Source organism: Cucurbita moschata, unplaced genomic scaffold, assembly GCF_002738365.1.
Source record: "Cucurbita moschata cultivar Rifu unplaced genomic scaffold, Cmos_1.0 Cmo_Scf00038, whole genome shotgun sequence".
NCBI lineage: Eukaryota > Viridiplantae > Streptophyta > Magnoliopsida > Cucurbitales > Cucurbitaceae > Cucurbita > Cucurbita moschata.
In genome coordinates this window covers 154,500-168,040 of record NW_019268554.1, presented here as the reverse complement: position 1 = coordinate 168,040, position 13,541 = coordinate 154,500, and the positions used below count along the sequence as shown (strand labels likewise).

The window sequence follows — 13,541 nt, the reverse complement described above, 5'->3', positions numbered from 1 at the left end:
GTGTCGCACTTTTCTTAGCATTGAACTTTGTGATTGTGCGGCACTCACTCCTAACACCAAGGGAAGTCAAGCCAATTTGTATTCGTATTGCCTACAGCTGGGTAACGTATGCCTAAGCCTTTGACCCCGTTTGAGAAGAAGGTTTTAGAAAAGAGAGGAGAGATTTTGAAAGTAAGAATAAGAGAAGATTTAAAGCAACGTTATATAACCATCAGCAAAAGGCAATGTAACAGCATAAATAACATATAATTATCGGATAGAAAGAATTTTTTTACCCATAAAAACTGAAAATCATAAACTCATGAAAGTAAGTTTGTTATACAAAATGGTTCTTAGACCACTCTAATTTTAAATGATTAGAGACATATTTAAAAGTGAATTTAAAGGTGCAAAATTAGCTCTATCAGCACAGGTTGCAAATCTTTGGTAAACTTTATTAATTACACCAAAAAGTATACAACAAACCAAGAAAAAACTAAAAGGAAGTAGAATGAGGAGTCCTAAGAAAGAAGGCTATCCATTATCAGAAATTACAAATTCCTTCAGAATGTTAATACTCTTCAACATCATAAACATCCAAACTCTTCTTCCTAGTGGCAACCAAAAACACATATACAAATCTACCCTTCACACCAAACGCAATACTAAAATCTTCTTTACGTATGCACTTACATGGAAACATCATGGTGTTTAGCTTGGTCACACAGTTATAAATCAGTGTCGACCACGATCGTAGCTGCACTTGTCCACATCGACCAATCGTAACAGAGGTAACGAGCAGTGTAATCTTGTTAGGTGCATCTAGATCAATGTCTTTTACAGGGTCGATTAACTCCAGCTCGAAGACGAACGAAGATAACAAGCTGACTGAAACATTCCTTCCTAGTAGCAAGCATTGAGTCGAAAGTTCGAACTTCAGGAATGTAATCGAGCCATTAACTTACCTGAACCATCTGGTCTTCTTCCAACCAAAAATGCATAATCACAGTTGGAGGAGATGGATGTCAGCAATAGAGTAGAAATTTACACCATAGCTAATAAAAGCGACCTAGCCTGACGTATCGATTTCCTTTCCCGGATCATCATCGTGGATATTTCTCCGCAACCTTCTTAACCAGATGTCATAGTCCATTGGATACGGAGTTCCACACAGACTATCGACGTAGTCAGCGAATGCTTTCAGTACTGTTGACATGTCACCAAGCTTATGCTGAATTGACCTCCTTGACCAAGAGGTTTCTCGCCACAATAGCGCCCCCTCGACCGAATCCAGGTCGGGAAAAGCACCACCAGCGGCATAATAAAGCATATAAACTAGGCTTTCAGCATCTGATGCCGAGCAGAGCTTCCCCTCCTGTAGAGCAAGAGTGGATGAGAAGTGAAGATTCAAAGCAGGGCGGTCCCTGTCTTCAAGAATCGCATGTCCCCAGCCGATAAGAACAAAATAAGGTCGTCTCACACCCGATCTCACACAAATCACATTCTCTGGTCGGATGTCTCCATGTCGGATTCCAGCTGAAGCAGCAGTTGAGAGTGCAGACAAGCAGTCATGGCAACACCTTAATGTTTCTTCAGGACTAAATCTACCACCATTTACCATGTCTGCTACAGTTTCACCAACTGGGCTGGTCACAAGAATAGGCGTGCCACACCATGGGTGGTCGCAGTTCTGACCCGAGCTGGGTCTATGACACCGACCGGGATGAATGATCCTCCCAGATGCACTCAGTTGTGGTAGATACTTGCTAGATAGACCTTTCTGTTTCATTACAGTCAACACCCTGGTCTGCCTCTGTACTTGATACCACCAGTTCATATCTTCCCATGCTTCAAGCTGGGAAATTCGAGATCCGACGTAAAGAAACAGACTCTTTCCGGGTTCTTCAACAGGAGAAGCAATATAAAATTGAAGCTCACCAGAAGTCAGGAGTTCATTAATCTGATAACCCTTTTGCCAGTTCGAATCCTCCAACCACAACACGGATCCTACTTCCAACTTTACTATCTCTTCCGACTTAACTTTGATCGAATCTTCCTGAACTTCAACAATTTCAGGGGAAACACTTCGCCGTTGGAACCTAAACATACCATTCCCATTTGATCTGACATCGCCCAACTGCCTCTCTGCTCTTCTCGTTTGCAAACGAGAACTATGCTCGGCAGCTAGATCCTCAATTGAGTGCGTCGGAACTCCAGCAAATTGCATTATACAATGGAAGGTTGCAAAAAGTATTTGTAAGGCCCCAATATTTCCCCAGTTTGCATTTCCAAGCTCATTCCAGATCCTATCAATTTGAGAAACTGATATTGTAGCATATCGTTTTATCCATTCAGCAGCACATTCATACGCATTATTCGGATCGCACTCCAATCTACTTAAATCTCCTTCAACTTTTATTACTCCTCCATACTGTGAATCGACAAGAAGAACAAAAACGGAGTTTAAACTCGGTGAATAGTTCGATTTGTTCGAGCTTCTTGACAACAGCATGCGGATAGCATAAAAAAGGGCCTTGCCAAAGACAGATGAAGAAGGATAACTCTCATGGTCCACAGCGAGGTTTCCGATATCAGGACTCAGTACAGCAAGCGTAAGAATTTGGCCCCACTTCCCATGGGGATGTCGAGGGTTCTTCAACAGTATGCCAGTGGCCGAAAGACCTTCCAGCTTCCCTGTAGCAATGGCCTTCTCAGCATGGTAAAATTTTAAATTATCCCTGTACAAACAAGCAACAGTGAAAGGCAGGGACTGATCTTGACTCCCCCAAAATGCCTCCCACAAACCTTTCACACATGCATGAAGAAAATCCTCAACAGCAAGATAAGCAGTTGCTTCCACGCCATCAGAGGCCGAAGCACAAATAGCACTCGGCATTCGAACCAGCTGCTGAAATGAAATACCTTCTAGTGCATAGTCAAACTTCTGTAAATCTATCAACTCAAACGGAACATCGAAAACAGACTTTTTGGTTTTAGAATTCTCTAACACTTCTTCAAACCAATCCTCGAGTTTGGCCGTAAAGATTTCACTGTCCAAGAATTTGTAAAGAAACTCGTTCCGGTTTCTAGACTTACTTCCAGATGATACACTGGACCTTTTCGTTCCAGAATCCACGGATTCCTGGTCTGGTGATACACCTGTCGGAAGATGTCGATCAATTAGCCTCAAGCTGGTTAGCAAAACATTATATAAATTTCAACAAAGCCAATGTGATCACTAAGCTTTGATGTGCAACTAAAGCTCACTCACTGCCTAAAAATGTGATTCAGAATTCTCAAATTTGGCCAGTTTCTTTCCCTCTCAAAAGATAACTAGCTTATAGAAATTTTGATTTTTGTTCTTCTCCCATGAGTATTTGGCTAGATAGGAATAGTGAAATTATCATAGTGGTGGAGAGGTTTTGGAAAGAGGTTTAGGAGATTTCGACTTAACACCTTTTTATCACTCAAGTTTATGTAATTATCAGCTAGGTTTTATTCATCACGGAAGAAAGGGCTCACTAAGCCGAGATCACTAACTCATACTAATAGAATAGAAAAGAACTGTCTTTTCTATATACTTTTCCTAGTTCCATTGCTACCGCGAGTTTTACGCAATCAATCGGATCATATCGATATCACTTCAACACAACATAGGTCATAGAAAGGATCTCGGAGACCCACCAAAGCACGAATGCCAGAATCTTTTAGAAAATGCATTCCTATTTGAAGAGTGGATAACCACACGGATAAGTTCACACTAACCCGTCAATTTTGAATCTAATTCGGAATTTTCCTTGAGAGGTAATGGGAAGGAATTGTAATGTAATAATATCGGTTCATACAGATACAAAAGAACAGGTTCTTGGATTGAAGTTCATACATGACCAGCTGGTGTTTGTACTCCTTTTTCATGCTAGTCATTTTATGCCCTTGTACAATCTTTTATTTGGCTTAATGAAACCACGTTTTTGGTGACTTACCCAAAAACTATTAATGCCTTTTTATTTAATAAAAAAATTTAAAATCAATTTCAATATCAGCATGAACAAGAAAGTTGATTAAAACTAATAGGCTTAAATTTCATAAAAGAACAATCACACTATAAACCTACTTATATGTATACTTCTCCAAATAAAAGTCCAGAAGGAGATCCCAAACGCCCTGTTAGATACCGATTTGGTTTTTGAAATTTTTTTGATAAAGAAACCGAATCTTCGTTGAATAAATTAAAGAATAAAAGGCATACAAAAAACTTGATTTTGTTACGGAAAGAATTCAGATATTTCTTTAAAAGTGAAAACCCACAGAAAATAAACGATAAGAAAATAAGCACGATTTTCAAAACAAAATAGTTATCAAATGACACTCCATATCAAGTCATAGCTTGCACTGTCAAGCCAAGTGTCATGGTCATGCTTATCCAAGGCATATTGCCCACGACTGCATGCTCATTACATGCCAAAACCCTTGCCTTGTACTACTTTATCGCCTTCCTTTACTGCTTTCATGTTGTATAATTTCCTTCTTGCTTTTCCTAAGAGTATGACGTTTCGGCAAAATCATGTTTATGCTTGGTAGACATGAAATGCCCCAAAATGTACTATAGAGGGATGAGATTAGTTGTTAAATTCTCCCTACCCACCCGAAAAGTTATATACTGTTTAAGCCGTTTTTGTTGTCTTTTGCTTGCATGCTATATAACATCGCTTTCAATCTCTCTCTTAACCTTGCTTTCAAACTCTCTTTTCCAAATCTCTCTACCCCGTTTTTTAAAACCTTCTTCTCAAATCCGGGCCGGAGGCTTGAGCATACGTTGCCCGGCCGTAGACGATGCGATCCAAAGTTGGCTTGACTCACTCAATGCTGAAAGTGAGTGTCACACAATCGCCAAATCTGCTGCCAAGAAAAAGGCGATTGTGACACCAAGCATAATATGCACGAAAGAGCACCTCAGCAACAGAGATGAATGCACGTAAGAGCATACATCCCAGAGAATTGACAAGATATCAAAATGGTTACCCAGACACCAACAATCACTCAAAATTCCCCTTTGACACACTGCCTTCACTCCTTACCATTGTAATCAGAACGCGAATGGCAGTTCTCAATGCTATAAAACGCAACCTGCTTCAGTTTCAAGAGGTTGTTTCCTATTGGGAAGAAATTTTTTTATAATTCTCAGCAGTTAATTTCACTTCCAGTTAATCAAACCACAATCAGAAACACCACAGCAATCACCACGATTATGAATCAACAATTCAACAAGACTTCCAAAATGAAAGAACGAACCAAAATAACCTAAACTCAGAAACCCTAGATCATCTACCACAAAGAAACCCCGGAATTTTCATCTCAATTCTAAACTCAGTTCGTCAACTCCATATAAAAATTTCCTAAAAAAGTAAACAACAAGAGGAATGAAATACAGAAAGAACCACAAAAACTCCTCACTCACCAGCATGAGCACCGGAATAGAAATCCGGTGAACTTGATAGAGAAATTCGGAGTTAGAGAGAGAATTCTGACCTTCCATTGACGAAATATGAAGTTGGGAGTCGAGGACCATTGACCACGAACCCCCTTAATTCCAAAATGAAATTCAAAATCCACACGCTGATTGATTTCACCCTGGTCTTCGATTACGATCCCGGCGAAATTCTCTCTGCTTTTTTTTGGGGGGTCCCTCAGTTGTTGGCCTTCATTGAACGAACACGAATTTCCACTTCCAAATTCTCTTTGCTTCCGGCGTCCGGTGTCAACCAGAGGGTCCGACCCGACCCGACCCATGGTTGTTCGGGCTTACGAAGCGTTACGACAAGTAGTTTAAACCTTTTATTGGTTGCCTTCGTTGTTGTTTGGTCGGTTAAAGTGTATTGGTGTCTTGTGTTTGGTCATACGTGGTTTGGCAAAATTGTTCGGCATTCATCCATTCAACTTAATCCTAAATTGTTCGTAATTATATTTAACTAAATCTCTCTCGAACTAGTGAAAGCGTGAAAGCGTGAAAGCGTGAAATCTCATTGTTCAAGTCTCGAAACAAGCCTTCGAAAGAATTAATCATCTACTTACCATATATGGGAATGAGTGAATTTTATATTATAAAATTATGTTTCCAACGTCCTATTTGGTGAAGTATACCTGACCCAACCCGACCCATGTTTGTGACCTATATGCTAGAAGTATGGCTTATGAACCTCATGATATGACACGTGCCTAGGTTATCCCTTAAGTATTTACGATGGACCCTTAGAGCTAGAACCATGAACTTATGAACATAAGATATTGTTTTGGAGTCATGAGCCAAGCCGAGTAGGCAGGACCCTAGAATTTGCATAACCCAATCCTCAAGCCTATCCTGCCACTCAACTCGGACCTACTTTATGCTCTAAGTCACCTCAAACCTCAAGATGCATGGGTACATCATGATCATATATTTTTCTCTTCTTCGGTGCGATGTTTTGCTTAACAGGAGTCATGACCCATACTATGTCGCCAGGGACGAAGAGATTGTTGGGGGCCAAATATATGCGAAATATAGAATTTGAATCATGATCTGAATCCCGGACATGGTGCACGAGTGTTGCCTTAGAAGTGAAATCATGATATGCCTTTAGTTAGGTTATAGAGTGTAGTACACTAGCATCCATCATGGACACGATTACGAGCCTATAAATAGCTACTTATTTATCCGTTTTTATACTCACTCTAGCTTTTACATAAATTTTCAGGTAATGACTAGAAGCTAGTCGAGGACAGGAATAGATCTGAAGTAGATGCCATAGAGAACCAAACCTAGGGTTGAGAGCCTCTTCTAGTTTTGTGTTAGTTTTTGTCTAGTTGTTTCGTATTCCGTTCCCTTATGTATTTAAACTCAAAACTATTTTGTATATTGTCTAAATACAACAAGGAAGGATTGATCTCTAAGGTTGGATGGTGCACGATAGGAATAAGTGTTGAGGACTGTTGAGAAGAGTCCGACATCGGCTAATTAAGGGAAAGATCATAAGTTTATAAGAAATACTATCTTCATTCGTATGAGACCTTTTGTGCCATGAGAGTTGTCTATGATTCCTAACATGGTATCAGAGTCATGTCTTTAAGTACTTGACCATGTCAATAGAATCCTCAAGTGTCGAATAAAGAAGTTGTGAGCCTCTAAGATATAGTCATAAGCGACTGAAGTGTTGAACAAATGGTGTAGTTTGTTCCCTTTGTTCGAGAGCTCTAGAGAAGGAGTCGGGCCTCGATTAAAGAGAGATTGTTCGAGGGCTCCAGAGGTCTTAGAGACGGCTCTATGATGTACTTTGTTCAAGGCGTGGATTGTTGAGGATTGTTCGGAGGAGTCCTACATTGGCTAATTGAGGAGAAGATCATAGGTTTATAAAGGAATACTATCTCCGTTGGTACGAGACCTTTTGGAAAATTAAAAGCAAAACCATAAGAGCTTATGCTTAAAGTGGCTAAATTATACCATTGTAGAGATTCGTGATTTCTAATAATAAGGCTTTCTCTACCTAAGGCCTCAATCTCTCGAATGCACGACAAGCACCAATTCAAAGAACTAATACTTAAAATTGTGAGTCGAGAGTCTAATGATTATCCTTCTCTTTTTAAAGTGATTTTAGATGATTAAGACGATCAACTCTACTAACTCAAAAGGTTCTTGTCCCACGTCTCGACACGAAAAATAATAGTGTTGTTCATATGTTCTAAATTATTCAACTTTTTTTGTATTGAATTTGAGAAGAAAATTGTGAGATCCCGTATTGGTTGAAGAGTGAAACGAAACATTTTTTTTATAAGAGTGTGGAAACGTCTCCCTAATAGACACGTTTTAACACTATGAGGATGACGACGATACATAACAGGCTGAAACGAACAATATCTGCTAACAGTGGCCTCGAGATGTTACAAATGGTATCAAAGTCAAACACTGGGTGTTGAACACAACTCACACTCTGTAGAATACTTCTGCCTTTTATTGTTTTTGAATTTCTTGGATAAATAACTTAGGTAGGGTGGAGGCTATAGCCTACTCAATTTAGACCTACCAAATCTAAATCTAAACTTAACAATAATTTTTTTCCTAAAATATCTAGATCTCTTTCTCCTCGAGATATCTAGATCTCTTTCTCCTCAAATCTCGAGGTATTTCCCCGGAATCTCTACTAAAATAAATATATAATGGGCTCGTACAATTATTGGGCTTGACCCTATTGGGCAAGTGATGATATTTCAACACTGGGCAGTGTGCCAGAGAAAACTCTAGCCCCCAAGAGGGTGGGGATTGTGAGATTTCACATCGATTAGAGAGGGAAATGAAACATTTTTTATAAGAGTGTGGAAACCTCTTAGACATGTTTAAAAACTATGAGGCTGAGGATGATACGTAACGAGCCGAAGCTAACTGCTAGCAGTGGTATTGTGTTATTACAATTTTGTCTTTGTTTTTCAAAGGTGATCGCATCTGGAGCGGACCTACCGTTTTTTATAAATTAATGTGTCAAATACATTAGTTATTTAAACATCAAATTTAATTTTAAATCTATTAAATCACTTCATATTTTAAAATTTTATAAAATTGAAAGTTTTAAGAAACTATAAGATGTTTATAAATTAAAAAATTAATTAAAAACTTAATAAGTACAAAATAAAAATTGAAATTTTATAGAGCAAATTTGTAATTTAAGTTAAATTCTTTTACATATACAAATTTTTTTTAAATATATATAATTTTCTTTAGCAATCCTTTCTCGAACTTTTTTAAAAATTCATAAAAGAGATGGAAAAGCTGGGTCAGATTAACGGCTAGTTTTGTGGCGTTCAGATTTTCCAGCTCATCTCAACGGCTCGCCTTATCTGTCAGCAAAATTTGACCGTTACTTTCTTCTTTTTTTTTTTTTTCAAATTTCATCTTTAAATTCAAAATTTTTATTATTAATTAATACAAAAGTTGAGTGAACAGTTTTTTAAATAAATAAATATATATATATATATATATATATATATTTGTTCAAACATATTATTTTTTATTCACTAACTTTAAGGTTACGGATTAAGATAAAGACTTAAAATAACCTTAAGATCCCCTAAATAGGAAGGAAGGCACTTGCTATTTGAAATCAAAGGTTGACTTTTGAGAATTGTACGGAAGGAGCACCATAGGTGGAAATGCCACAAGCTCAAGCACAACACATGCAGACGAAAATTAAGGGTCGAACTGCAACAGGTTAGTCCCCCAATACAACCTACGATCACGTTTACACTAGAGGCGTTGTAGTCTCTCGTGAGGACATCCATAAAAAAAATCATACCAACTAGATAGTGTAGGTTATCTCAACTACTTGAGCACTGAGGAAAGGTGGATTAATAGCTTGTGAGGCCTAATTAGAAGTAATCGGAACAACATTCCAATACATAAATTGTCTAGAAAATTACAAGGTACATTGAGCCACCTACATGTTCAAAGGGGAGACACTTTTCGTGGAAGCCACTTCAAAGACTTTGAACGCTGAATGAGGGGTTATCCCATGGGCCCAGTTTAGGGAGACGTCCTTCAAAAAGCATTACCCTACTATATCCATGTTTAAGAACTAGGACGCATTCTTAAGCCTCAAGCAAGGAGATAATACGATAGAGGAATACAACGTGGAGTTCACCATGTTATCAAGGTTTGTGCCAGATAGACACTAAGAAGAAGAAGACCCTCGGCTTCATCATGGGCCTTTGTGAAGATATTCAGGGTCAATGACGACCCATGACTCAAATGACTACACCACTATACTAATGGACGTCATCTTATTGGATATGCATCGACAACAAGCTAAAAAGATGGAGCACGTCCAATTCACACATGAGAAGGTTTGACAAGAACCATAAGTCAAACAAAAAACCAGACAAGCGACACAATAATTAGAAGCCACCCTAGAAGGACACACTTTTGTGCCAAAAGTACTACAAGCACTATGATGGGGAAGGATGAGCAGGAACTAACACCTGCTTCAACTGTGGCAAAAATGACAATAGAATTGTCGAATTTTAACAAACAAGTGAGCCTGAATCAAGAACAATAGCCGCCGCCTCAAAATAAGAAGTCAAAATAAGAACTAGTGGAGCAAAGGAGATTGCAATAGTAGCATGTTGTTTCTCATGCTACCGTGACCAAGAGAGCTGACAACCTTGATACAGTAGTCACATGTACCATCCCCATTCTTGGTTATTCGACTCAAGCTCTACCCACTCCTTTATATTAGAGGAATTTATGGGACAAGATGTGTTAGGCCTAGAGCCTTTAAAAGTACCTCTTATTGTATCCACACCTGCTGGAATAGATCTATTAGCCACCTAGAAAATGAAGGTCAATAGAGTTGTGATCACAGGAATGACTCTAGAGGTGACGTTGGTTGACCTACACATTAGTTATGTCAACATCATCCTAGAAATGGACTATTAGCCGGCAACTATACCTACATAGACTATCGGACCTTCAGACCCATCAAGAGAAAACTTCAAGTATAAAGAAGAGTATTCCACCTCCACTAGTGCTCAAGGTAGTCAATCTCTCGAGCTCAAATGACGTTTTTTGAATTTGTTTTTCAACTCTTTCAAATTAGATTATATTTATCTTTTTCCAATTTAAAAAAAAAAAAAAACAAGAAAAATAAAGGCTCCGTAATTCTCGCTATAATTTGAGAATAACCTACCAATTTTTTGTCCAAGATTTTTTAAAATTATTATTTTATATTTTTGAATTTGAAATTAGAGGGGTCAGTGAAGCTCACGTGCGAAGAGAAGATGAGCCCACACATTTTCTTGAGGACAAAAATGTAATTATATTTCAAATTTAATTAATGATTTAAAAAATTGATCAATGAACTTAATGGTTTGCATTTATTTAATCTCCCTAAAATTGTTAATTGCATTTATTAATTTTCTATTTTGATTTTAATTTAAATAAACATATAGTTTAAATCATTTAAATTAGTTATTTTCCCCCTATTTAATTTATATAAAAAAGAGAAAAAAAAGTACATTACTTAAGAACTTCCGTCAATTCAATTGGGTTACATTTTATTTCGACTCGGATTGAGTTGATTTTTTTAGAAAACTAAAAATTTAGGTTGATTCTCAGGCTGATGTGTTTTGGTTGGGTCAGTCCGACCAATCTAATAATCTAGAAAATAGAGTTACAATTCAACCCGAAAATAGAGGGTTGAGTTGAGTTTTATTCAAATTGTTCGAGTCACCAACCCAACCAACTTAAAATTTTAACTCAAGTACACTTCTAATTAGTACAATAACTTATGACTTTTATGAGAAAGATATAATATCTGAATTATTGAGGTATTATTTGATCGAGCCAATGAATAATAATTTAAACTATATAAAATGAAATTAAAATAGCCAAAAAAAAAAATAATAAGAGTAGGTGACTAGGTAATACTAAAGGATGAGGCCAATAATTTATTATTATTACTTTTTACTTAGTTACCATATTGTGTTAAATTATTATATTTATTATTATTACTTTTTACTTAGTTAGCGTTAAATTATTATATTTATTGAATCAAATTATATAGAGTTAAAAATAAAAATAAAAAATATTAAGAAATATATTTATTTCCACCAATAAAAATAAAGAATTTTTAATTTATAATCCATAAATTAAATATTCAAACGCTCCTCTCTAAATCCTCCTCCTGGTTGATCAATCAATCATTTCAAGGGGAAAGAAAGCTCTCTGCTTTCTCAACTCTCATCGTCTGTGTACACTCAATCTCTCTGTTTGGGGTTCCTCGGGCGAACCAGAGCTGCAGGGATTCTTCAGAGGTAGTATTTTTTTCTCATCTGGATTTTCTTTTCTGTCACTTCAACATGAATCTTTTTGATTTGTTTCTGAGTTCTTGTGTTTTGTGACTTTGAATGATGTTTTCGCTCTTAATCTTAGTTCGATCGGGTGGTTTTTGATCTCTCGACTTGCCTTTTTTCTTTTTTAAGGATGACAACTTTGCTCTTGTTACTTACTGTGAATGTGGAAATGGGGATGGGGGATTTTGAGAATTAGGGTTTTTCTTGGTTGTTCTTGCCGTCGATTGGAATGTTTGTTTCCACAAGTGTTTTGTTCTTCTGATGCTGTAGTTTAAGCGTTCGAAGCTAGTCTTAGCAATTAGGGCACTTCTTTCGTAAATTTCAGCCCCGAAATCTTGCTTTATCACTGTGTTTTTCCACTTTATAAACTTCTCTTTTGGGGTTTTAGCAACGGGAAGTTTTTTTTCTGACATAAAATGCTCTTTCCTGATGTTTGATTTTGCAGCTCTAATTGTTTCATTCTTGCACCGTTTCTTGTTAACACTCAATTCATGAAATAATTGTGCATAAATCAGTGGTCGATTGTTTTTAATTCCGAAGGTTGTTGGCTGTGTTTATTTGTTAGTGTTTAGTAACGATTTTCCTTCTGTTCTTCACTCGGATGATGCAATCCTTGTAAAATATGCTGGTATCTAGGTCTTTTAAAGGTTTAAGACCTGGAAGATTAACAATTGGTTTTTGGTTTTAGAGTCTTGATGTTGAAATCAACTTTTGTTCATATGACATCAGGGTTTTATACTGATTAATGTTTGTGTTTCGGTGAGACAGTGGCAATATCTAAGAGTTAATCCATAAAACTGGATGTCCATCTTAGTTGTAATTTCTCTTGCTTCTAGCCATATTTGGCATGTACACCATGAGTGGCAAAACATATTTTGGTGCTAATCTTATTGTATGTTTCTGCATAGGGATGGATGTAGAATGCTTGGGTACAAAGGTGGCATAATCTCTTTGTGTTAGACAACATATATGCAGATTAATTAATCTGGTCATGTTGCTCGGTTGATCCCTTTTAGACTTGTTCTGTCGGTGTCCGTGATCTTGTGCATCCTAACTGCATAGGTGTATTAGACTAACTTATGGCCACAAGATATGTACGTTTCTCTTAAAATTTGTCAAAAACTTGACTAGAGCTTCAATAAGCATTCTATTGATAGTCTTGTGTCAACTCTGGAATCTGTGGCTATTGTACTGCCTGTTTAAGTTTATGAAAGGGTTTTATGTTAGTTATTCGTTTTCCTAGTTATTCATTTTCCTCGAGAAAAGCAAAATGGATTTAGTGCAGATACCCTATTCTTATGTTCTTTATGTATCTCAATTTAAATACCTTTTAGCCATTACCCAGATCTCACGTTATTCTGTACACTAACTTCCCATTCTATTTGCAGGTTCTTCTTTGCCTCTGGATTGCATACTCCGCGAAGTTGAAGTTTTTCAGCTCAGTTTCTGTTGATTGTTGAATAAAGTTATTCAAGTTAGCAGTTGCGTAGAAGTGCTTTGTTTTTCCCCCATTGGATATGGTAATTTTTTGCCTATCAGACGTTATATATTTTTTTTTTCGGTGTGATACTAGAAATCGATATGCGCCACCCCCCCCCCCCCCCCCCCCCCCCCCCCCCCCCCCCCCCCCCCCCCCCCCCCCCCCCCCCCCCCCCCCCCCCCCCCCCCCCCCCCCCCCCCCCCCCCCCCCC

The 13,541-nt window shown here is 37.7% G+C and overlaps 2 protein-coding genes across 2 annotated transcripts in view; one reads left to right on the top strand and one right to left on the bottom strand.

Moving 5' to 3' along the window:
- Positions 1-501: 501 nt before the first annotated feature.
- LOC111432320 lies at positions 502-5,722 on the bottom strand. The gene is made up of 2 exons (XM_023069147.1): positions 5,509-5,722; positions 502-3,138 (listed from the first exon to the last, which is right to left on the bottom strand). The coding sequence occupies exons 1-2, from the start codon at positions 5,546-5,548 to the stop codon at positions 1,049-1,051; spliced, it is 2,130 nt and encodes a 709-aa protein (XP_022924915.1). The 5' UTR covers positions 5,549-5,722; the 3' UTR covers positions 502-1,048.
- Positions 5,723-11,671: 5,949 nt separating this feature from the next.
- Positions 11,672-13,541, top strand: part of LOC111432427 (ubiquitin-conjugating enzyme E2 22-like) — a 5,441-nt gene continuing 3,571 nt past the window's right edge. The window contains exons 1-2 of the mRNA XM_023069304.1: positions 11,672-11,811; positions 13,239-13,370. Of these exons, the coding sequence (XP_022925072.1) occupies positions 13,368-13,370 (3 nt within the window). The 5' untranslated portion in view covers positions 11,672-11,811; positions 13,239-13,367. The remainder of the gene's footprint in view (positions 11,812-13,238; positions 13,371-13,541) is intronic.

What these genes read in the sequence shown, in the direction of transcription:
- LOC111432320 (XM_023069147.1), bottom strand. Translation starts at nt 5,548, where the DNA reads ATGGTCCTCGACTCCCAACTTCATATTTCGTCAATGGAAG. An exon ending in TCATATTTCGTCAATGGAAG is followed by an intron (nt 3,139 to 5,508) that starts GTCAGAATTCTC and finishes ATCTTCCGACAG; the next exon opens with GTGTATCACCAGACCAGGAA.